Below are 24441 nucleotides of genomic sequence, written 5' to 3' on the forward strand. Positions count from 1 at the left end.
CCCAAGAGGCAAGTGTCACTCTTCCTGTCAGTAGGAAGCTAGCATCACTGTCACGGAGACATCCGGCCCATACTGGGCACAGAAGAGCTGGGAACACGGGTCCAGGTCTGTAGGGGGCTCAAGCCTTTCCCAGGTAGGCAGATGCCCCTTCTTCCTGAACCATGCAACCCGGACAAGACGGATCCCTGCAGCTCAGGGTCTGCTCTCAGACAGGAGGGAACCGATCTCTGCTTGAAACATCCTTGAAGCTGCTGTTTGCTGGAGTCATAAGGTGCCCAGTGAACCCTGCTGCTTGAGTGAACCTGGGATGTTAAACGTATTTATGAGTTATATATACCTTCTGGTCTCTGAGACCTTCATTTTCCCATGATCGTATGGGTCCTACGTTATGAAAGTGTGTGTGTGTGTGTGTGTGTGTGTGTGTGTGTGTGTGTGTGTGTGTGTGTGTATTCAAATACAGACTCCAGGGAAAAGAGAGAAATCCCTAGCTGTCACTTGCCGCTGAAGGCCGGGGGCCAACATCACAAAGAGCCTGGGTCAATTCATTAACGTGACCAGCATGAACTTCATATCCTGTTTTTCCCATGGCTGTCTACAAAGGGGCTACAGAATTTTACATACAGTTCCTCTCTTTTCAAGAGCTAGCACCTAGTCCCCATTGCTTGAATCTCTGCTTGGCCTGTGCCTGGCTTTGGCCAATGGAAGGAGCTAGAAGCACTCATAGACCAGTTCCATGTCTAGGCCTCAAGAGGTCTGGCAGCTTTTGGTCTTGCTGCCCTGGGAAGCTGTCCCCTACCTTGTGAACAGCATCGGGCTAGCCAGCGATGGTAGGGGGGGAGGTGGGGGGGGGTGGGGGGGAAAGGGGGTGGGGGGTGGGGGGGAAAGGGGGTGGGGGGTGGGGGGGAGGTGTCAGGAGGGAGGGATGAGAGCTCCCGCGGAGCAGAAGCAAAACTCCACTAGCAACTAGCAAGAGGCTCTTCCATCTTTTCCTGTTGCCGCTCCCAAAAAGCCGCCCAGCTGAGCCTAGTCAAACAAACTGCCAACCAATATGACCAGAAGCTACCTATACATTTGTTGTTGTTTTTAGCCACTTTATTGGGAGGCACTTGCTTTACAGTAAAATAAATAAATAAATAAATAAATAAATAAATAAATATTTAAAGAAAGAAAAGAAAAGATATACGATGTGAAGTCTAGGCTGCATTTGCAATTTTGCTGATGTAAAATTTGGCTTGTGCAACTGGCTGGGCTCAATCTCACAGAATTATTATTATTATTATTATTATTATTATTATTATTATTATTATTATTATTATTATTATATGGAGGACTGCTATATTAAGTATATGCACTAGGTAGCCAAGACTGGTCTCAAATTCACTGTCTTCCTTCCTCAGCCTCCCAAGTGCTGAAAATCCAGGTACACATCACTATACCCAGCTTCTAATGTCTTCTCTTAAATTAGGCAGCCCCGCTGGTGACAACAAAAAGGTCTACAAGAACCCTTGAGAAGTCCAACTACCCTGTTCTCCTGTTAGAGAAGGTGAGGCCACATTCACACATCACCAGAGTTCCCGGAGTGCTTTCTCAGTGACACCCACAGCCTCATGGAGGATCTCACAGTTAGTATAACCTCCTTCTGCCATGGAAGTCACAGCCTCCGGCTGAGCCACCACACACATATGGTAGATGAGCACAGACAGTAGCAAGAGCCAGACATGAAAACAAATTGGGTGGCTGGAGAGATGGCCTAGTGGTTAAGAGCACTGCCTGTTCTTCCAAAGGACCCAGGTTCAATTCCCAGCACCCATACGGCAGCTCACAATTGCCTGTAACTCCAAGATCTGACACCCCTACACCAAAGCACATAAATTAAAATTTAAAAACTAAAAAAAAAAGAAAACAAATTGGTGCCGTGAGAGACAATCCTGGTCCCAGTTTGGAAGTGGAGGTTACGAATAGCAGTCTGAGGAGGTGATGGGTTGGCTTTGAAGTCAGAGCACAACAGGCTACAAAGTTCCATGTGGACTTAGGAATGACTCAGAGGTCCAGAGTAAGCTCTGATCTCCTGGGATGGCCACACTTCCAAGCCGATTCCGGAAAACCAAGCATTGTCAGTGTGACATCGCCAGGGCTTGGAGTCTTGTTCACCATTCCCACAGGCTGGCACATGATAGAACAACATAGTGCTCACATAGGGGCAGGCCAGAGAAAGGTTGTGAGGTGTGGCACCCCAGTATCAGCATCCTTGCCACTTGAACTGCATTATAGTCCTCACGAGCAGAGCTCTCCACGGGCCACAGGCCCACATCTTACTCATTTATGGCCCCATGGGACCTGTCACAGAATAAGGTACATTATGCCTATTGAATTAATAGGCTTTTGTTTTTCTCCAGCCAGAAAATGTGAACCAGCCATGATGGCTGAAGGACCAGCCAACCTCAGTTGCCAAGTGGAAGTCAAGAACAGGGCCAGGCTTGCCCTCCAGCTCCGCAGGGTTCCCAGCAACTGGGAAACTCCTTGTCCCCCGTCCAGCATCTTTAGCTGCCACCATCCTGCAGGCTCTCTTGACTTAGGGCGCCATTCTCCATATTGTCACAGCCTACAGCAAGGACACTTTCCCTGGTCACAATCTGTAGTGAGGATGCTCACCGGGTGAGAGAACTGTTTACTCTCTGTTCCCTGTGGAAAATTCAGCGCCGTCTGTGGCCCCAGAGGTCTGCATCACTGGATAGGACCTTCCAGGAGACCTCTGCCCTCTTGCCCCTTTGTGCCATGTCCATAAGCCTTCTCAGCGGCCTCAGATAACCGATTACATGTGAGAGCTAGGATCTGTTGACTAGTGTGTAGACACACACTCCAGGTGTCCCCACAGGTGCTGTGGAGGAAGAAGGCAGCGACAGAGAGCAAGGAACACCTGACCCCACTGCCGTGAAATCTGTCCCTCACACAGGAAATATGGGTGACACATTTAGAGTGTTATGGTCTCAGCGATGCCCACCGTAAGCCAGCGGTATTCAGTCCTGGTTTGACTGTCTCTCGTAAGGACACACAACTGATATTTGGAACAATGAGAGAATAGCCTTAGGCCATGTCCTACAACTCTGACAACGGCGGCCCTCCTACCTCCACACCAGCAGCATCTTGGCTCCGCAAGCCCAAGACTCAGACCCCCCCCCTTTCTTGTGGAGGAGGAGACTCACCTGGCTGGTTGACAGGAGCTCTGGGTTTCCGTCACTCATCCCCACGTAGGCACTGTCACCATCAAACTGGAACAAAGAGAGAGATGCCATTCTCATTAAAATGTTCCTGGAAGGAACCAGGACCTGTATCCCAGGGAGGTAAGTGGGGGGGGGGGGGCGGGGGCTGGGTTGTACTGAGAGGAAGAAAATCCACGGGCTGCAGGAGCAAGCCTCAGAGCCCAGGATGCCCAAGGTCCCACTGCTGCAGGGCCAGTGGCCCTTGCTCTGCAGACTTTAGCAGCTCAGGCCAGGACCACCAATCACACACAGGACAAAGACGGGCAGTGCCTTCCACTGTTGGTATGTTGTCATAGCAGCCTGCCTTGTCAGGCACTGAGCTGCCCGCCCCTGCAAGCATACAAATGACTCTTCTTGCCAGAGTGACTGAGGCAATCAGCTAACGCTGGAAACCCATGTGCTAGGTAGGGCCCTGAAGTCCGCTGCCTTAGAGCCATCGACAGCCCGCCTCAGAGATACCCTCTACATCTTCCTCCCCTAAATGGCTTTGTCCTAGCCTCTGACTCCTTTTACCCATGGCCACAGTCATGAGGACAGTGGTGGGAACAGACAAGGGAGCACAATCCTGTGTTGGAGAATCTGCCCCTTCTGGATTCAGGAAGAACTGCTCACCAAGGGGAACGGGTGCGGAGGGAGAAACGTGCGTCCTAACAGCCCTACTGATGTGTGTCCTTCAGCTGGTGTCCCGGCTTTTGAAACTCCTCATCTTGTCAAACGGGGGTAGGACAGTGGTCCCCTCTTTATGGGACACTTTAGAGTAGCTTTCTCCCCATGCCATCAGGTTTAGCTCGACTCCAGGCAGCCCTTTTTCCTGGAGAATGGCGTCTTTATAGAGGTCCCCCAGGAGCAGAGACAGAGGTATGAGTACACTTTTGAGTGAGCAGTTGCGGGGAGTGGGGGAGCTGGGGGTGGGGGTGGGGGGCGTTAACCTGTATGGACATCGGCTAAAGGAGCTAAAGAAGGTCACTCACTTCACTGTCATCCCATGGTGACATGTCATGTCATGAGACAGGAACTGCACACATGTACATAGGGCCGGGCTCAGCATGAAGCAAGGGTTGATGGCCCTTCACAGTCTACAACAACTAGCCATTGTTGTGCCCTGACCTTAGCGGACACACAGAAGCACACATCTTCTGAGCAAGATGTCCTCCACTGGGCCAGGGACAAGAATCTGGAGGGTTGCATCTGCTGAGGGCTACATGTCTATAGTTATTACACACACATACACACACACACACACACACACACACACATACACACACACACACACACACACACACACACACACACGCCAAATTATAATGTTCTGTATATTGCTTTGTGTCTCTTTTTTTTTTCTAATGGAAACGCACCTTGGAAAGTACTCTGTATCAAGACATAATTGCTTCTGCTAGTCCCCAGCATCCCACAGCGAGAAGGCAGCGTAGACACTCAACTAGCTGAGCTTGTGGCCCAATGCGCAAGCTCATTTTCGCAATTTCAACATGGCTGCATTAGTCATTACACGAGGGTGTGAGCCTCTCTCTATGGGCCTGATTGGCACGAGGACAGTTGTGCAGACACCGGATGTAGAGCTCTGCACTCCCTCAGCCATGTAGATATCTATCCAAGCCCTTCCCTCGGCACTGTGTACAATGACCCGCCCGCAGGACAGCCCCGCCCCACCCCCCCACCCCACCCCCACCCCCCCCACCCCACCCCACCCCACCCCACCCCACCGTGGCCTCAGAGAGCCAGCCTCTCCCACTACTACCTCTTCTCTTTCCCACAGCCTGTAACTTTCTAGCACTCTCTATCACGTCTTCATTTCCCATGCTCAGTGCTTAAGTTGGATTCCCCTGCCACACCAAATGTTCCCAGAGATGTGGGAGTTTGTGCTATGCATGAAAGAGAAGCTTAACCAGGGGAGCTGAGACATTTTCTAAAACATTACAACTAAGCAGCGTGATGTAAGTTAATTCTACGTCATGATACGTAACTAGAACTTGTCCTAAATCCCCGTGTAACAGCCATCAGTTATCAAACTGCGGCTGGATCACAGCTATCAGGCGGGTGGGGGGGGGGGAAGTCCATCTCTTTTTTTTGTATACAGTAGGCAAATGACAAATAAATAAATAAAATTAAATAAATAAAAAATGTGGTGAATTGACTCTACCTGGGTCCAAATGCCAGGCTTTCTATAGAGGATCTCAATGGTCCAGTGACGACAACATCCTTTCCCCCATTAAAAAACAAGGAAGTGCCGGCCGTGGTGGCGCACACCTTTAATCCCAGCACTCCGGAGGCAGAGGCAGATGGATCGATGTGAGCTCGAGGCCAGCCTGGTCTACAAAGCAAGTCCAGGACAGCCAAGGTTAACACAGAAAGACCCTGTCTCGAAAAAAACCAAAAAAACAAAACAAAACAAAACAAAAAAACAAGGAAGCATCCAGGTATGGTGGCGCGCACACCTGTAATCCCAGCACTTGAGGAGGTGGAGGCAGGCGGATCTCTGTGAGTTCGAGGCCAGCCTGGTCTACAAAGTGAGTCTAAGACAGCCAGAGCTACACAGAGAAACCCTGTCTTGAAAACAAACAAGGAAACACAAAGAGAGGGCAAGTCGCTCAATAGAGAAGAGCCCACATGAATGTCATTTGTTTTCTTTGCCTAGATTCTTCCTTATCATGCTACAAGCTCCCTGCAAGCAGGGACCAAGGCTTTTCTAGATCCTTCCGTTTGTCAACAATCATCCCAGGGCCCTAGACACAGTAGATACTTGACAAGTGTGCTGGAGACACAGGAAGAGAGAAGAGTCACCCAGAGTGAGCAGTAGACCATGGCCTTAGACAGGAAGCCCTACTGGAGAGGGTCTGGGGCAGGTGAGGAGGTGGGGCAGTGAACGCCTGTGCGGTCACCAGAGAGAGTCTCACAAATGGGCTCATTCATTCACCCATCAATTCAAATGACATCTAGGAAAGAGCTGCTGTATGTTAGCATGAAGCTGGCTTTGGCTTAGAGGAAAGACTTAGTTGGTGGACTGCTCCCACAGAGCTTCGGCCTCCCTCAACTGGGAGAGTCTTGGGTGTCTCACACAGTGTCCTGAAGTACGCTGGGCTGAACAGCTGTGAAAGGGGCTAAGGCAGAGGGAGACTGTTTGTCTGTCTTCCTCTGTCAAAGCTACTGGGCAGAGACTTTGAATCCAGGAAGTGAGGTGCGGGTAGCCCTCAGAGGCTCAGAGGCTTCTACTCCCTTTGGCCTCCGGAAACAAAGGTCTGAGGCTTCTCCCCTGTTCCTCTCCTCATAGAGGACTCTTTCTGGAAAAAGAACAAGTTAGCTGAGGAAAGAGTCTCAGACCTACTTACTCCTCCCCCAAAGCATGGCCACCTTCCTCCACATGTGCACAGACCAGATGGAAAACAGTCACATCTCCACCTCTACCCAGGACAGACTGAAGTGAGCAGAGCATAAACCAGATTTGTGTGGACCCGTGTCGTGCACAACGGGGCCCCCCAGGTCTCATATCCATGCGTGATACCAGTGTGCACAGAGCACAAGGTACAGGGCACATTTGCAGACTGTGCAAAACTGGCACACAGTCCCCAGAACACGCACAGGAAAGGAAAGGAGGGGGTGATGGATGTGGAAACACACCACACACACCTGCAACTGTCTGCTGGAACTCATGTAAGTGTGAACACAAACACGCATTCCGCGTTCCCAGGGAGACATGTTAGGTGGCACGTGGGCAGAAATCCTGTGCACATCTCACAATTTATCGGACCCTCTGCCAATATTCATTTTTCACACTGCACAACCTTCTGTGTGCTTTAAAATGTGGCTAAGAATTGCTATGAAACGTCAGAACATCCTCTTACCATTGCCTGGAATAGATTAATTTTCCCCATTTCATATTCTAATTATAATTCCTTTCCCCACTGCCATCTTCAGTCCTCATTACAGCTGGAAGATTGTTCTGCAAAAGCCAGGCCCTTCATCTTCTCTTCCCAAGAGTTTTGTCATGGAAATGAGTTTTGGAATCTGAAAGAACCCACTTTTTTTTTTTTCAAATATCGAATGTGTAGGGATAACCCTTTCATGTCAGCCACCAGGGATAAGCTCACAGAGGCTTCTAAAGGGGCTGTCTCTCTCCATACTGTGTGGCCGCCTCAGGAATAGGAGCTCGTGGGCCTCTATTCCAACAGCCGCCCCAACCTAAGCACGTCATGTCTCCCCGAAGGATTGTTCTTATCTTAAAAGATACCTCACCAAAATAAATAAATAAATAAATAAATAAATAAATAAATAAAGGCAGCCAGAGTGAAAAAAGAGGAGTCCTGATCTGAGAGACAGAGTGCAGCTCCATCTGTCTCACCTTAGGCAAGTGCCTTACATATGAGCCTCGGTTTCCCCCATTCTTTCTGGCCGACAGTCTCTGACTCAGGATAGATAAAAATACCTATCTCTCACAGGCACGTGCTATGAGATGGAGACACTCGGGAAGTGGGCAGATGAAAGAAGGAAGAAAATAACGGATGGATTGATGCAGGTACAAAATGAATGAGGGGTGGATAGGCAGGTGGATCCGTGGATACAGGACTGATAACTGATGGATGGAGGCAGGGACTGAAGGATGATGGACCCACGGGTAGATAGATGCAGGGGCGAATGAATGAATGAACGTACGTGTGTGTGTGTGTGTGTGTGTGTGTGTGTGTGTGTGTGTGTGTATGATTATATGTATACATAGGTGGATGGATGCATGCATGCGCGCATAAGTAGGTATATGAAAAAACCAAAGAATGGCAGGTAGATGAATGGATGCATCAATGCATAGATGTATGGATAGACAGGTAATACATTGCTTGATTGATCCATTGATACAAGGAGCAACGAGTGAATGGTGGACAGGTGGCTAGCTGAGTGGATGGTCAGTTCGTGGGTAGATAGGTAGATGGGTGAATGATGGGCAGGTGAGTGGCGAGATGGAGGAGGGTACCCAGGTGGAGGATGGAGAGCATGCATTTCACTGTCCAAAGGAAGCATAACACAAGTCAGAAATGTGATCCGCCTGTGCAATTTACATTTCCTAGTAGCTGTCAATTTAAGAGCAGGTAAAACTCATTTTAATGGAGCATTCTATTTAGCCTATTTATCATATCAGTTCAACATACAAGCAACATTAGCCTATTAATTGTTGATAGGATGGTTCAGTCGTGAGGAAAAATGGAAAGGCTGCCTGTGTGTGACGAGTGGATATTGTGGATGGGATGGCTGAGTCAAAGAGGGGGGGATGAACAAGTGGAGAAGATAAAATGGCTGAGCATGAAAACACGGGGGTATAAAAATATTGGGATGGCAGATAAGATAAGCAAGTGGGTGGTGAGGATCTCTTACTGGGATGCACGGCTAGGTGGGCGGGCACCTGCGAGGAAACAGGCTGGATGCATGGTGAATCAGGAGAACGTTCCCTGAACAAGATTACATCATCACAGCTGTCCTACGTCACCACCTCTCAGGTACTCACTCATCTTTAGCCAAGTCACCCCAAATTCCAATCTACAGTTTCTTCTTGGTAATTTTCCCCTTTGGCCTATGACCACTTCAGATAAAGCACCTCCACCGCTGACTTCAAGGGCTTGGGCTGTCTCTTTCACTGGAGCTTCTAGTCATCACAGAGCCCACCGCCACCCAGGCCCAGCTCGATACCCTGTGTGACTCTGAGCTTGTCCTACCTACGCAGTCTTCTCCAATCTGATCACTCACGGAAGCTTTCTGCTCGGCTCCTCCACTGACCTGGCATCATGAGGCTGTCCCTTTGCTCTCCAGACCAAGCCCTGTTTGGTTTCTATAGTAACCCCTAAGCCATACACACACACACACACACACACACATATGTGTGTGTTTTTGTGTATGTGTTTATGTATGTATGTATATATTCACACACATATATAAGCCATATATGTATGTGCATATGTATGTATACATATATGTGAGCCATATATGTGTGTACATGTGTATGTGTGCATGAATACATATTTGTACACACTCACAAACATATCATACAGTCCTGGATGCTGTGGGGGCCTCTGATGTCTGTCTCCTTGCTCTTACCAGAACACTCTTTTTCGTGGCTCTGCTCCCTGCACTCCAACTTTTTCTAACTTCTGTTTCTTTGAAAGCAATCTGGCAACATAGTCTACCCTATGGTCTTTCACTAAAAATTCACACTTTTTTTTTTGTCTAACCTAAAAGCGGGTAAGATCAGCTGTGGGCTTAATTCTTTTCAGCACAATGCGAAAGCTTTGATGACAATATGGATTTCAGAATCTGAGTACCACTTCCTCTGGGTACTAGGTGGGTGGCCTTGGACTTTGATTCTCATGCTCCCATTTCTCTTGCCTATAAGACAGCAGCTTGGGGCCGGGGAAAATGAATAAAGTGTTCACCGTGAGAGCCTAAGGCCAGAGGTCGGATCCACAGAAGGAATGCAAATGCTGTTAATGCTGAACTGGTGAGGAGGCCCACTGGTAGCTCCAGTGTCTGGAAAGTGGAGGCAGGGGATCTCCAGAGAAAGCTGGCTAGTGAGGCCAGCCAGTCAGTGAGCTCTGGGTCCAAAAAGACCCTACCTCAAAGAATAAGATGGAGAGGGACGGAGGAAGACTCCATATGCGCACACACATATGTGCCTGTGCACCCATATGAACACTTTGTCCACATGTATTTGAGCATGCTTATATACATGCACACACTAAAGAAAACAAGCTATTATTCCTACCTTATGACAATTATGATATCTGTTATCAGACAGCCAATAGCGGGAGTGGCTGCTTGTCTGCCATGTGCAGTAGCTAGGTATCCGGTGGGTCATGGTGATCAAGCATGGCCCTCCTTCCAGGAGCCATGGAGAAGTGATGGCTCGTCACCTTTCCTGCCTTTCCCTGGCTTTGCAGATGACAATTGGCCATTCCCTGGCCCCAGTTCTAGTAACAGGTGACCACAGACCAGTGCACATCCTGACCTGCCAGGGACAGTTTTGCATTTGGCTAGCCTCTGAAAGCCACGTGACAAATAACATCCTACTTCAACGGCCTTGCGCCACAGCTGGGTCATGTGGCCAGCCCAAACACATCTTCTTTCTAAGCATATTGGGTCTTCATGCTTCCCTGAGCCATGCAAATGCCAGCCCCTCAGCTTGATGAACTCAGAGAGCAAGGCACAGAACATAGTCTCTTGCTGCACCCTCAAGCAATGGGGTTTTCTTTGACACCTGAGACAGGGACCCGGACTCGGTTAGCAGAAGAAGAGAAGCAGGGAGGATGGCTTTTCAACAGAGGCACTTCCGGGGTCAGACATAGACACAGACAAGGCAAAGAGCAGGAACATGACATTCAGGTTGCTGTGAGGATGAGCCAATGACCACCTTTCCAGACCCAGAGCTATGCCTGGGCATCTCATTAGAACCCTGTAGAAACAGCAAGGCTGCCATGACCAGCCCCCCCCACCCCCCACGAGAGAGAAGAACAAGGTGAGATTCCGGGTAGTTGGAAGCTTGCCCGGAGCCACTCAGTGCTTTTAAATCTGCCCTTGATTCCAGGTACCAAAGCAGCAACTGCGAAAAAACAGCTGGTCCTCTGCTCTGCACAGAGACAACGGGTCAAAGATGAAGGATGAACAGCCCTCAGCCCAGCCAGTCGCGAGGCGCCAGGCGATGTGCCTGCGGCGATCTGAAGAGAGCTGATCAAAGCGGCTCGCCATTCCTGCCAGGCTTGATGCAGCCGTGACAACACTCAGTCTGCAGAGACAAACTTGGGCTCAATAGACAGTGGCAAGAGTGTGGCAGCTGTGATCTGGGGTCTGCCGAGAGTGTGGTTTCACGTGGGAGTCTCAGGAGACAGTCACGGAGAGAGAGAGAGACCTCTGCAGATGCGGGGGGCGGGGGGGGGGGGGAGACAGGAATCACAACTGGCATAAGGAAGGGAACCCTCCAGCTTGAGCAAGTCCAGGCCCACCACCACACGGGGAAGGGCAATTGTAATTTATCCAGCTGCAGATGCCAAGCTGCCAGGGTTCAAACGCTGGGCAGACTGCATTCTCCACCCACCTGCGATCTTCACTTTTGACTGATGTCTGTGTCTTGTGCTCCTCACGTGGGAAATGAGTATGACTAACTAACCCTGGAGTTAAACAAGTGAAATTGTGAAGGGTGCCTAGACCCTCATCTTGGAGTCCAGAGAAAGCTATCGGACACATCCAGTTCAACAACACTGGTCGTGTTCTATGGAGAGGCTGCCCACCGAGTTCTGAGGTCTTCACCATGGAAAAGATTTGGCCCACACTCTGCATGCAGCATACTACCTGACATGAACCTGTTAGAGAGTCTGGCCGTGAGGTGTTTTTTTCCCACCATAATAACTTGTTATGTTTCGTTCATGAAATGCCAATCATCCGCGTGTGACCTGAACGGCCCCCTCCCCGAATGTTATACCTGCCTGCTGCTGGGTGTCCCAGCTCTGCTGTGCACGGCGCTGGGTGTTCTTACGTCACTCGCCCTGGAAGCCCAACACTCCAGCTGAGGCCCAGAGAGGTTTGGGGCTTTGCTTAAGACCACACAGGCACAATACCCTGGCTGAGTCTGAAGCCCAGGCTGTGTGGGACCCCACAAAGGCTCACTTTCTTCAGAGGTGTAGCCATTGGTAAGTTCTCACATCCCTGTAAGTGACCCTAATGAAACTCATCAGTTACCAGGAGGAAAAAAGGGATGGAAGCAGAGAAGAAAGAGGAAGGGGTTTGCAATACAAAAGAGCAATAGGGAGCAAACGTGACCAAATGTACATTGTATGCCTATGAAAATGTCATATTGTAACTCATTACTCTGTATCATTAAATATGCTAATAAAAAGTTTTTTTTAAGTTCACACTAAAAAAAAAAATTCACACTGGTTTCCCACCTCAACTTCACGCAAGCTGTGTGGGCCTGAGCAGGTAACATCATCATCCACAGCCTGGATGTTTTCTTGATTCATCAGGAAAGGGAAAGTCCTGACCATCGCCTGCCAGAAAGTCTAGGAATGGCCGCATGAGAAAGCACACAGCTCTGGGCCCCTGGAGGACCCTTGTTCCCACTAACCACAGAAGTTGGTAACATTTGTTTTAGTCAATAAAAATCATCAAGAAGGAGTGTGACGGCTATGGTCACCATGGTAATCACAGATGAGTGTCGACAGGTGCCAGGCTCCTCTAGAAGATGGACTCCATGTGCCTCACAGATGGGGACCCCTAGCACTCCCACCAGGTGCTGTCCACCAGCCACCCAGAAACGTGCTTTGTCAACACCAAGGTGTTTGAGTATTAAACATAGCCAGCTGTCGAAAATACAAGAACAGTTGGGATGCCCAATACTTCGTCAACATTGTTATATTGATTGCACATCCAAATGATCCTTCAGCGGACCTAAGTCACCAGAAGATACCACTAAAGTTAATTTTGCCTGCCTCTTCTTTTTTACTTCTCTCGTATGTGGCTACAAAGATGTTCGGAATCATATTATGTGATTTGTCTTACATTTGATTTGTTTCTGTTTTTCTAGCACTGGGGATGGAACTCAGGGCCTCCTACGCACTGCCCAGACGCTTTGTCACTAAGTTGCAATCCAGCCCCACTTGCATCCATTCTCTGCTTGACTGTGCTGATCTAGATTCGGGCCCAACCACTATCCTGTCCCACACCCAGAGTTCTGGACAGAAGAAACTCAGCGTCAGCAGTAGGGGAATCCAGGTCTCTCTGTCACTGTAGGGAAACTGGGCCTCACAGAGAGACACGTAACAGGCAAGAGGCTGACAGAGAGTCATTCAGTCATTCAGGGAACCTTCGCTGACACCTCACAATGTACTGCTCTGAGTTCTGGGGTGCGGCAGGAAAAAAAAAGCTGAGGGCCATGCTGTCGCTCAGGGCTCTCCCCGTTGCCATTTTCAGGACAGGGTGGGTTTGCCGGAGAGGTCTTGCCTGGCCAGGTCAGTAGTTTGGGTAGGAGGTCTCACCACCCACAATCCGCTCAGTTACAGATCTCTCGGCCTGCCAGTGGGTGCTCCAGATGGACCGCAGAGACGCCCCCTCCTCCAGAGCCACTGGAGGGTCTTACCGCAGCACCTCAGTCAGCTGCAGCTGCCCAATGGGTATATCATAGTGGCCTGGTGCTGCCTCTGGTAACTCACATGTCGAGTACATTACCGCAGATTTATGGCAAAAATTATCCTCTCTCTCAGCTCCATTTAAAGCCATTTGGAGCTCGCTCCCATCCCCGATTATAAATCTAATTGCACATTCCAAACAGACAAGCGCTCATTAAGCTTTAATTATGCACATGTTGTTTTCAACAAACATTTTCATTTGGCCGCTGTGAGGGGGAATGGTGCCAAGGGGGCTGCAGGCCTGGCTGCTGCTGCTGCTGCTGCTGCTGATGCAGGGGGCAGGGGCTGGGAACTAGGTCAGGGTGTGGCCAGATGAGGTTGACTACGGGGCAGAGCTAGGAACCCATCAGTCTGGGCTCCACATGGCTCCTCATGGGAATCTTAACATATGCATGCACAGCTGGTCCCAGCTGTATCTCGAGGATCTCCCTGACCCTGGTCCAGCCTAAGCCAATGCCAACGAGCCTCTCTGAGGATGGAGAGAAGGGAAAATAGCCTCCTCTAATCCCGACCTCACCCGTACCCCACAGGGCAGCTGGTACTCTGCTCTTCGCCCCTTCACTCAAGATCCTCATGTGACTCTGCTCAAACCACTTTCTCCCAAGTCCCACCTCCCACCGAGGAAGACTCCAAAATTGTGTTGTTTCTTGATTTCCGGACAAGATCTTGTGATGTAGCCCACGCTGGCCTTGAACTCACAGAAATCCTTCTTCAGAACTCTTCGCACTGGGACTACAGGCATGTGTCACTCACCACCGTGGCCACTAGGGGTCAAAATTCTTGAAGCGAAAGTGGCACTTTAAAGCATTTGAAAATATGCCTTGCCAGCCCAACCGACTGTCCACCCATTACACTATAAACAAAGTCTCTCTTCTGTCCTGAGGTGACTCTGGTCCCCACATGCACCCAACGGTCTGCATGCTGGGACTGTGTCTCCACAGCAGCTCCCTATTCGTTCCTTTCCACATGGCTGGTACCTAGGGCGGTGTCTATGCTGCCCCTCCAGAAGCCACACGTAGGCCAGACTGGCTGCCCCCACATGCCGGGGACATCTGTAAGGTAAGATAGTTATTGGACCAGGATGTCATAAGTACCTAGGACCGTCCTCCTACTGTGGGTGGCTCTCTCCAAGGAAGAAAGGGCATCCTCAGCTCACTGAGTGGCTACAAACAAGGTCTTCTGCTTTCTTAGTGTCTTTATCTGTGTCTGGAAAGGCTAAGCAAACTCTCCGGGCCCCTCCGTGGTCCCTTAAGTGTGTACTTGGTTCAACAGCCAAACCTCTTCCTTCCTGTCTGAAGAGGGATGAAGAATGGAGACCCACCCACGCAGGGCTGCCAACGGGTCACAGGGCAAGCAGGGGTGTCTAGCTGGTACACACTCAGACACTGGAGGTCAAGATGACAAGCACCCTAAAGCCACCAAGAGGCTTTTCTTTCCCATAAAACTGAGTGAAATGAGTGTGGGTTTTAGATTAGAAGCCAGGGTTGGGTCAGCATCTATGCAGCCCCTCGGAAACAGACGCTGAAGGTGACAACTACAAAGTGGACATTCACCGGGGAAGCCAGGAGGCAGGACCCATAGTGGCCTTGTGCAGCCTGTCCCAAGGGGACTCAGCAGCCAAGATGGCCCTGAGGAGAGAGGTCCCAAATCAGAGCGGGGAGCCATCAGATCCAGGCTTCTTCCTTCGCCCGAAGCCATCACCAGAGCGACGCACCCTGTACGCACCCTGTGATGCACCAGGAGCAGGTAACATGAATGCCTCAGTCTTGGAGACGAAGTGGGTGGGTCAAACGCTCACATTAAGTAGCTTGCGCAACAGTGACACAGAGCTCGCTGAGTGGGTGTGCCCACATTAACTCATTCAGACCCTCTGAAACCCCATATGTTAAGTAACCAGGATCCAGGCTGCCACCCGACAGGGGAGGAACGGAGGTCTAATGAGGTGAAGCATGTTTGTCTAAGACTACACAGCTAGGAAATAGAAGATAGGTGGCTCGAACTCAGAGCCCGTGTGCCTGTGACCAGGCTAAGTCCTCTCGGTGCTCTTGCCCTGTGCTTCCCAGGACAGCGGTGGTTAGCAGCCTCGAGCCCTGGGCTGCCCAGAACTGCCAATATTTGTGCCTGACAATGATCTATCTTCTGTGCGGTTGGGAACAAGGCCCAGAACAGATTCTTGCCAGAGACAATTAACTAAAAGCCGCAAGAGCCCTGTGTAGGGCGAGACAGTGTAGGGGCGCGGGGTGGGGGGGGGGGGTGGGGGAGGGGAGCCGAGACAATGAGCGGCAGATGATCTGGAAGATATTTTCTGCCCAGTGCTGCAAAACAAGCCCCTCAATCATGCCACAAAGGGCTGGCGCTGTTGGAAGGGAAACATGTCAACGGCAGTGCTTAGTGTTGGATGATGAGGCGGTTTTGAGAGAGAGAGAGAGAGAGAGAGAGAGAGAGAGAGAGAGAGAGAGAGAGAGAGAGAGAGAAAGTCCTTTGAAATTGTAATTTGACCTAGAAAGGCTTTTCTGGGTCACCTGAACCTGCCACTTGTGCATCTAACCCCAAAGCCAGCGAAGACAACGTGTGCCAGGCTCACTTCCCCTCTGTCCAGCGCCCACAGAGGAGAGCGTGTTTGTAAACACTGCTGGTAGATATGTAAGCGCCGGGTTACAATCTGTCTTTGGGCAGCACTTTGGGTGGAGAGGGTACTGACTGCATCTCTAAAAGCCTGTAGATCTGGGTTCAAGTCCAGGCTCTGCACTTGGCTGTTGTGTAGCTCTATGAGCAAGCAGGGATCTCGGCTCTCTCAACCTCAGACTCCTCCCCTGTAAAGAGTGGAAGCAGGTGTGGTGGCATATGGCTACAATCCTAGCATTGGAAAACCTGAGGCAGGAGAGTCCTGAGTTCAAGGGCAGCCAGGGATACACAGTGAGACCCTGTCACAAACAAAGAAATGGAAACAAAACAGGGGGTTCTGTACCCGCAGTGAGCAGAGTAAAGCAGTGCCTTCAAGAGGCTAACTTTCTCCCCTCACACATGCACCCTCCCAGGCTGGGGGTCACTCCTCTGTTCTTCACTACTGGACTCTTCTTATCCCCCCAGATCTCAGCTCTTCCTGGAGCCCTGAGGAAGCCGTGGAGCTTGGGGCTGTCTCAACAGGGCTTTTTCTCCCTCAGAAAACAGAGCTGTAAACTGCCCTGATTTGCACAGCCTATACTTAGGAGTAATTCTAATCTGTCTTCACAACTGTGCCACTCAGCTTAGGAGAACTCACAAGGTGTCAAGGCTGGTCACACTTCAAACTTCTCTGCATTCCCACGAGGGAAACCAAGGACAAGGCTGGTAGGTTTCCTTCAGCTTCGGGCAACATCGTATCAGCAGTTACCACCTAAGCCTGTGTGTGCCCCTCCCCCCCCCCAGAACAATACAGTTGTGGCCCAGTTCCTGCCAGAGCTCAAAGGTCTTTCCCAAGCCTTGTCTTGAGCACTTGTGATGCTGTAAGCTGGGTACGGCTCAAAGGGGCACCTGAGACACAGAACAGATATCCAGGGAAGCTCAGCACTCACAGGACATGCTGACCCTCAGAAATAAGGAGGCACTGTGTTGGGGATTGAGGGTACATCTGTCAGGTAGAACAGGTAGTAAGACAGAGTGATCCAAAGGTAGACCCCTTGGGGGTGGGGTGAAAACCTTGGTGTGTGCGTGCATGCGTGCGTGCGTGTATTAGGGGAAGATGGCTGTCTCCAAGTCACTGAGGTGAGTATCAGTGCAGAATAGGAGAAATGGGACCAGCAAACACCAAAGAGAACACGAGGAGAGCCTACAGGAGTGTTCACAGAGCAGTGACAGGGAGCTTGCTTTGGTGAGGGGGTGAGGCATTCTGCACAGTGGCCTGCAAAACAACGTGGCAGCGGCACACAATGAGACCATGTATGTGGCCCCAGTGCCATCTTCTGACCTCAGCTGGCACCAGCTCATGTGTGATGCACATACGTTCATATAGGCAAAACACTCATACACATAAAATATAATAAATGTTAAGACTTTTTAAAAGGGGTGTATGTGTGTGTGTATGTGTGTAAGCGCGTGCATGCATGAGCACTCATGCTTGTGTGTGTGTGTGTGTGTGTGTGTGTGTGTGTGTGTGTGTGTGTGTGTGATGAGGGTGGATGTAAATGTTGGAGCTCTTCCTTAACTGCTTTTTGCCTTAGTTTTTGAGACAGAGACTCTCACTGAAACCGAGGCTTGGCTAGGTAGCCAGCACACCCCATGGACCCACCTGTCTCTGTCTCCTCAGGGCTGGAGTTACAGGTGCATACACTGATGCCTTCTAGCGGCTGCTTAGGATCTGAACTCAGGTCCTCGCTCTTGCACGGCAAGCACTTTGTCGACTGAGCCATGTCCCCAGCCCCAAAATAAGGACTTTAAAACAATAAAACAGAGGGGCAAATTTGGAAGGTTGGCCCCAATGAGTCGAGGAAACACTGGGCCTAAGGGGGCGGGGGTTCCCTCTGTGCCAGGAATCATGGGATAGCCTTTGCAAAACAACCTCACTCAACTTTTGCAACAGCCCCAGGTGACAGATGACAACATCACATTCTACAGAGGAGAAAACAAGTGGAATGTCACTCGCAGGCTGTGGGGTCACACAACTAAGACTGTGGCCAAACCAACTCATAACTCTGCCAAGAGTCACGCTCATCACGGGTGACTTTATTTCGTCTTTCCTTTTGGAAACAAAGAGATAAAAGAGCGATTATTTAATAAACATGGGACGTCAGGCTCGTTCTGTTTGGGAACGTTGAAGTAGATTACCACAGCAAGGCACCAACCTCAGGCGCCACAGAAGGGTTAAGAGTTAAGTACACAAAAGCTCGGTGGAGGCAAACACTCAGGAGGGGGGGGGGGGACACAATGCTTATCAGATCCGCAGAGGCAGGGTGACTTCCTCAGCCCTTGAAGCAATCACGGAGAAAGAGATTGACAGATTCAAATACACACGCATTAATATCTTCTGCGGGAGGGAACGTAATAAAACAGAAATGAAAAGGACATCAGACTAAGAAAATATCAGCCCCAACGACGGGACAGCTAATATATAAGATGTAGAAATGGCTCTGTCGACTCGAACTGAAAGCAAGATGCTGAGAGGCAAAAAGACGCGCGATTCAAACAGCAAAGTCACCTGAGAGGCAGCATTCCAAGAAATAAATGTGTGCTTGATTCAGTGGCAACGACCTAAACCAGCAATCGTGGAGCCAGCATCTTTTACCTCACACACAAAAGATCTTGAGCTGACTGGGAAGCAAACATGGTGGTCACCAGTGATCAGCCAGCAGGAAAGAGTACCCAAAACCTCTGCTTAGATCTGAAGCCATTCCCTCCTCACACTGCCTCGCTGCCTCAAGGACATCCTGGTATCTGTGAGGCACAGGCAGTCTTTGTCCGCCTGCAGCTTATGGTCCATTGATAGGGACTGGAGCAGGAGTTCAAAACAGGGTGAGGGACAGGTTTGCTGGAGCCTTGCCAGGGGCCACGCGCAGAGGAGGTAGCTTGTAAGCACAGGTGAGGGAGGAGAGGGCATGAGGCAAGAAGAAGGTTAGAGGATGTGCCATCCCCAGGCCTGGGAGCCGAAAAGAAAGAAGGCCCCATTCGGAGATTGTGGTGGGTTGGCAGGGAGAGCAGAGGAGGCAAAGAGACAGAAAAACTAGGAGAAAGGGCAACAGGGCTGCAACTGGGAATGGACATAAAGGGCCAGAATTTGCGCTGTGTTTCAAAAGCAGCTATGGATGGTCGGGAGAGGAGATGGTCCTGCCTGCGAGTGAGCACACGTGGCTGTGGCCCCAGGTGGAGCCAGGAGGAGATTCTGAGTCGGGTTCGCACCCAGAAGAAACCCTAGGCCAGGCGTGGTGGCGCACGCCTTTAATCCCAGCACTCGGGAGGCAGAGGCAGGCAGGTCGCTATGAGTTCGAGGCCAGCCTGGTCTACAAAGTGAGTTCAGGACAGTCAAGGCTACACAGAGAAACCCCGTCTCAGAAGAAAAAAAAAAAAAAGAAATGGGAGAGATTATCAACTAAGCCAGGCTGCACATGATAGGTAGCCCATGCCTTAGGTGGCTCTCGGCCAGCCTGGTCTACAAAGTGAGTGAGTGTAAGACAGCCAAGGCTACACAGAGAGACCCTGTCTCAAGAAAAAACAAAAAACAAAAGAAAAGAAAAGAAAGAAAGAAAGAAAGAAAGAAAGAAGGAAGGAAAGAAACCCTGGAGAAAGCACCAGTAAGCAGAGGCTGGGGGGTGCCTGGGTTGCTTGGTAAAGTGCTTACAAGCTGGGCATGGCAATACAAGCCTTAGCAAACTGGTGGGCACCAGTTCAGTTACAGATCCTGTCTAAAATGAGAAGGTGGGGAGTGTTTGACTTAACACACACACATACACACACACACACACACACACACACACACACACACATACACACACACACACACACACACACACACACACACACATGGGGGGGTGCAGATGTGCATATATACACACAGACACACACCAGCAGCAGCAGCAGTAGTGGTAAATAGAACAGTTCAGCTGTACACCGATGGCTACAACGGGAAGTCTGCAGCCAGAACAAAATCACCGCGCTCCAGAGTCAGTCGCCGAGGCTCAGGGGTGAATGAACAAGGGCAAAGGCCCACTCATGAGACAGAAAAGGGGTGACTCACACTGGTGGCAAACCCTAATTTCCTCTCCTTGGTCACACACTTCCTTTTGATTTCTTTATCTGACAATTCAAAAGAAAAGGATATTTTCCTCTTAAATTCATAGCAGAAATGTTTGCATGTGTGGGCTCTTCCTGCCCCGGGTTTTAACCTCTGCCCTGAGCCGGCAGAACCCAACTTCACCCCAGGTGAATGAGTGAGGGTGTGGGCTAGTGGGAAAAGAGAAAACTGTGAGGTTCTAGGCCATGCAGGGGCCAGAGGGAGCAAGATGCAGGGCTCCGCGCCAGCCAGAACCCATGCCATTCAGAATTCTGAATCTGCTTGGTTGGCTTCCAGAAAAGCAATGGCAAGAGGGTGACACATGTTGCCAAATGCGTCTGTGCTGGCGAATCAGGAGGCGACTATTTACACAAGTGGATTGGTACTACGCAGAGCAGAGTGGAGCTGTGCTCCCTGCGCCAGCCAGGCCAGGTTTGAGGGCCAAGGGAGACAGCAGTCTATTTACAAAATAAGATTTGCTCACAGAGGCCCATCTCTGCCATTGAGAGGTTCCAGATAAAGGAGTTTTGCGTTACATTTGTGTTAGTTCCTTGCTGAGAGACAGGCCCTTGCTAGGGGACCAGCTGTCCAAATGTTCACTGTGCGGGTGGGGACTGAGACCTAGAAAGATAAGGAACATGCTCACTGTCTCGAAGTGGCCGAGCTAGGCTCTGAACATATTTTGACTGTCGTCTCTCCCCATACCCCCATGTTTTCCCCCAAGAGGTGGAGACACCAGGTAGAGCAGAGGACATATTAGCGTACAGGGGCAGGTCTGTTCTGTCAGAGCAGATGGAGGCTTCTAAGCATTGGGTTTTGCTAGTGCTTTCTGATTTGAAGTGATATGTTAGTTCCTCATGGCTGCCCAGACAAATCACTGTAAACGGACAAGTGTAAAAGCCACACAGACTGGCTGGGGTTCCGAGGTGGAGTGCTTGCCTAGCATGTACAAGGCCCTGGGTTCTATCCCAGGCACTGCCAAGCCACAAACCGACAAAAAGCAAAACAAAATAAGTAGCAACAACCACAACACACACACACACAAATTATTCTCACACAGTTCTGGAAGCCAGAAGCCCAAGTTCATCTCTCAAGACTTCAGACCATGTCAGGGCAGGAACACCGCTGACTCGGGGGGGGGGGGGTCTTATTTCTTGTACGCCCAGATTCCAGGGGCCACCTGTGTCCCTTGGCCTGTGACCCCTTTCTTCACCTTCAAAGCGCATCAGCTCAATTCCCCTCTCTCCTGGCGTCACCCAATGTCTCAGACCCCTGCTGCATCCCTCGGAGCAGCTACCACAAATGGCTTTGGGCCTCCAAGGACCCCGGGACAACGTCCTCCACTTGGGATCTTTATCCTTATCATATCTGCCCAGCCCTGTTTGCCACAAGAGGTGACAGTCAGGTTTCAGGGTAAGTTCCCACAGGCCGTGGGCTAACTGTGCCTCTGCCTGGAGACAGCCAGGGAGGACGTGCCCACCATGACAGGCATAACCATAAGTGCCTCAGTGCCTCCCTTTTCTCTCCTTTCAGCATGGGACCCTGGGGTTAAGTTCCTCTTCTGATGGCGCTGGTTTAGAGCGAGGGTCTCGGAGCAGAAGCAGAAGCCTCCATCTGCTCTGACAGAACAGACCTGCCCCTGTACTCTAACAGCGCGCTATGTTCTCTGCTCTGCCTGGTGTCTCCGCCTCTCGGGGGAGCAGAAGGCCTTTTCCTGTGGAAGTGAAGAACAGCAAACGTAGGAAGTCCAGGCTGGCTCTGCAGGGGCAGCAGGACTCGAGAGAGGGAGATGAGGCCAACCTTCATCCTGAACAATTCCATGGGGCAGGATCCAAGATCTGCTTCTCTGATGCTTGCCACGGAACACGTGGGAGGCACAGAAATATAGCGTTCTACTCATTGGGATGGAGAGGGAGTCGGAGGGATAAGACAGCACAATGGGGATGAGAACAATACAAAAAAAAAACAAAAAAACAACTGAGAATCGGGGATGTTTGTTATTGAGGCATAACCCAGCCTAACCTGACTAATACACTCAGTGAGGGGTTTTAACAAGGAGCCACTGACTGACCATCGGGTACAAAGCAAGGACTTCACAGAGCTGATACATAATCCTGTATATTACTCAATCAAGGCCAGAATCCTTACTCACTGAACAGGCAAGGAAACTGAAGTGTAGAGGTAGAGGTAACAGCTGCTGCACAGCTGAGAAGTGGGAGAGCTGGGATTCGAGACAGAATAGGGTGGTCCCAAAGCCAAGCTCACAAGCCAGGCAGTGTCACGCCTGTGACCCCAGCACATGGATGGCTGAGGGAGGAGAGGTTCAGGTCAACCTGGACTGCATAGCCAGACCCTCTCCCAAAAGCAAGTGGTCAAACTCATAACAACTCTAAGGGTCAACCCTTACACGGTGCCATATGGGCTTCTAGAAGCCTTTCCGAACCCAGACATCTGTCACTTCCGGGTCTGCAGGGACTTCTGATCAAGGCTAATAAGATCTTGATGCCAGAGTCCCCAAAGGCAGTGAGTCCATCCCTCAGTCCTAAAGCCCCCGAAAACACACCAAACCCAGACCGAGTCTCTTCTGATAGACTTGGTGATTCTTCATACCCACGTCCGTCCATGAACTGAAATAGTATTTATTGAGTGTCTACTTTGTGCCAGGCTCTGTCTGTTATGGGCATCTAGAGATTAGCAGCGAACAAAGGCCACTGGACCTTACTGTCCTGTGCTGGAGAAACCATCAATACACAGAGAGAACAAATGGCTCGCACAGCACATTAGACGGCTGTCCACACCTGGAAGGAAGGCAGTGAGCAGGTGATGTGCCAGGAGGGACTCCCCGTAAGTTACCCAAACTGGACTTTTAGGAGGAAGCTACAGAAAGATGGACAGAGGTAGGAAGGTGAGGGAGGGAGCCAAGCAGGTACTGACTCCTCCATGCTGCCCAGCAGCCAGTCCAAAGGTCTTCACACGGGAGTGTGCAGGTGTTACCTTGGTTAGCAAGGGGACATCAATGTGGGCAGGGCAGGGGAAGGGAGCAGAGGCCAGAGAGATTATGGGGGGCAAAGCACACCCACAGATGGCACTGCGATTACCCTCCCCAGAGAGGAAGCCAGCGCTCTTTCCACACTCTTATCTGGTGCTGTGGTTGGAGGAGCAGGCGAGGGCAGGCGTGAGGCTTGCTTTGCTAGCACATCTGAGGAACCTCATCAGCCTCGAGGCAGCTGACATCCGCTTGGCCTGCGGCTTCTCCTGTGGCTTCTGCATATCAGGGTGCCCCGGTGAAAGCTATTTTTTGCCCCTGTTTAGGGACCTGTGACACATTCCTGTGTGGGGCACTGAGGGCCAATGTGCCTGGCCCTTCTTCAAGTTTTCTGCCTACTTGGAGCCAAGGGAAGGGGTCACTGAGATGTTCCGAGTGTCCCAGAAAGAGAATTGTGGCCAGAAAGTAGAAGGGATAAGTGATATGGCATCTTGCTAATCCTCAGAGATGTTAGCTGGCTTGTCCAGGGCCACACAGACACATGAAACCACAGACTGAAGGGGTCTGTCTATGGGGCCGGATTTACTTCTGCAGAGCCTTCTTTCCACTTCTGCCTATGTGGGTGCATCCCAAGCAGACCATTCCAAAAGATAGGAAGATAAAGGTGCCTCATCCTTGGGTAAGGTCATCCAGAGCCCCACAGTGATCCTAGCAGGACCATGACACACACAGAGGGACAATCAGAGGGGGCTTTGACAAAGCCTTGATGTCCTTGCCAGGTCCCTGGCAGATAAGCGGGAGTTAAGAGGTATAAAAGAAACCCACCGTGAACACAGGGGCCTGGAGTAGGAAGCAGGGCAGTCCGGCTGTGGAAAGAGCATCAGACAGGATCTTGGAGGAAGCAGAAACCCCTGGGCGTAGAAGTGGATATGCCCTGGTCAGGCACGGTGGTGCAGAGGAGCAGCCCGCAGCTGCCTAGGGTCTACAGGAGGAACAGGCTCACCAAGCAGTTCACTGAGCTGGCTTCAGGGAGGACAGATGCTAATAGGAAAGTTAAAGGCAGAAGGCCATTGATATCACCCGAGTGGCAGACGACGGAGCTTTGAAGGCACAGCCAGCAGCATGAACAGGCGGCTTGGGGCAGGGTAGAAAGGGGCCGTGCCTAAGTTTCCAGTGGGCAGTAACAGTCACTAAGATGGGTGAGCATGGTAAGCAGAGGTCTCCAGGCTGTGGTCACTGCCATCTATGCTCACACCCTTCATGAGGTGCCTGGAGGCGGGGGGG

General features: G+C 50.7%; 1 protein-coding gene across 6 annotated transcripts in view; it reads right to left on the minus strand.

Moving 5' to 3' along the window:
* TOX2 (TOX high mobility group box family member 2) overlaps nucleotides 1-24441 on the minus strand; it is a 124531-nt gene that overhangs the window by 77808 nt on the left and 22282 nt on the right. For all 6 annotated transcript variants that reach the window (XM_084777694.1, XM_084777693.1, XM_084777691.1 and 3 more), the window contains exon 2: nucleotides 3204-3269. In XM_084777694.1, the coding sequence (XP_084633820.1) occupies nucleotides 3204-3269 (66 nt within the window). The remainder of the gene's footprint in view (nucleotides 1-3203; nucleotides 3270-24441) is intronic.

This window comes from Acomys minous (genome assembly GCF_964271855.1).
Source record: "Acomys minous genome assembly, chromosome: 3".
NCBI classification, from domain to species: domain Eukaryota; kingdom Metazoa; phylum Chordata; class Mammalia; order Rodentia; family Muridae; genus Acomys; species Acomys minous.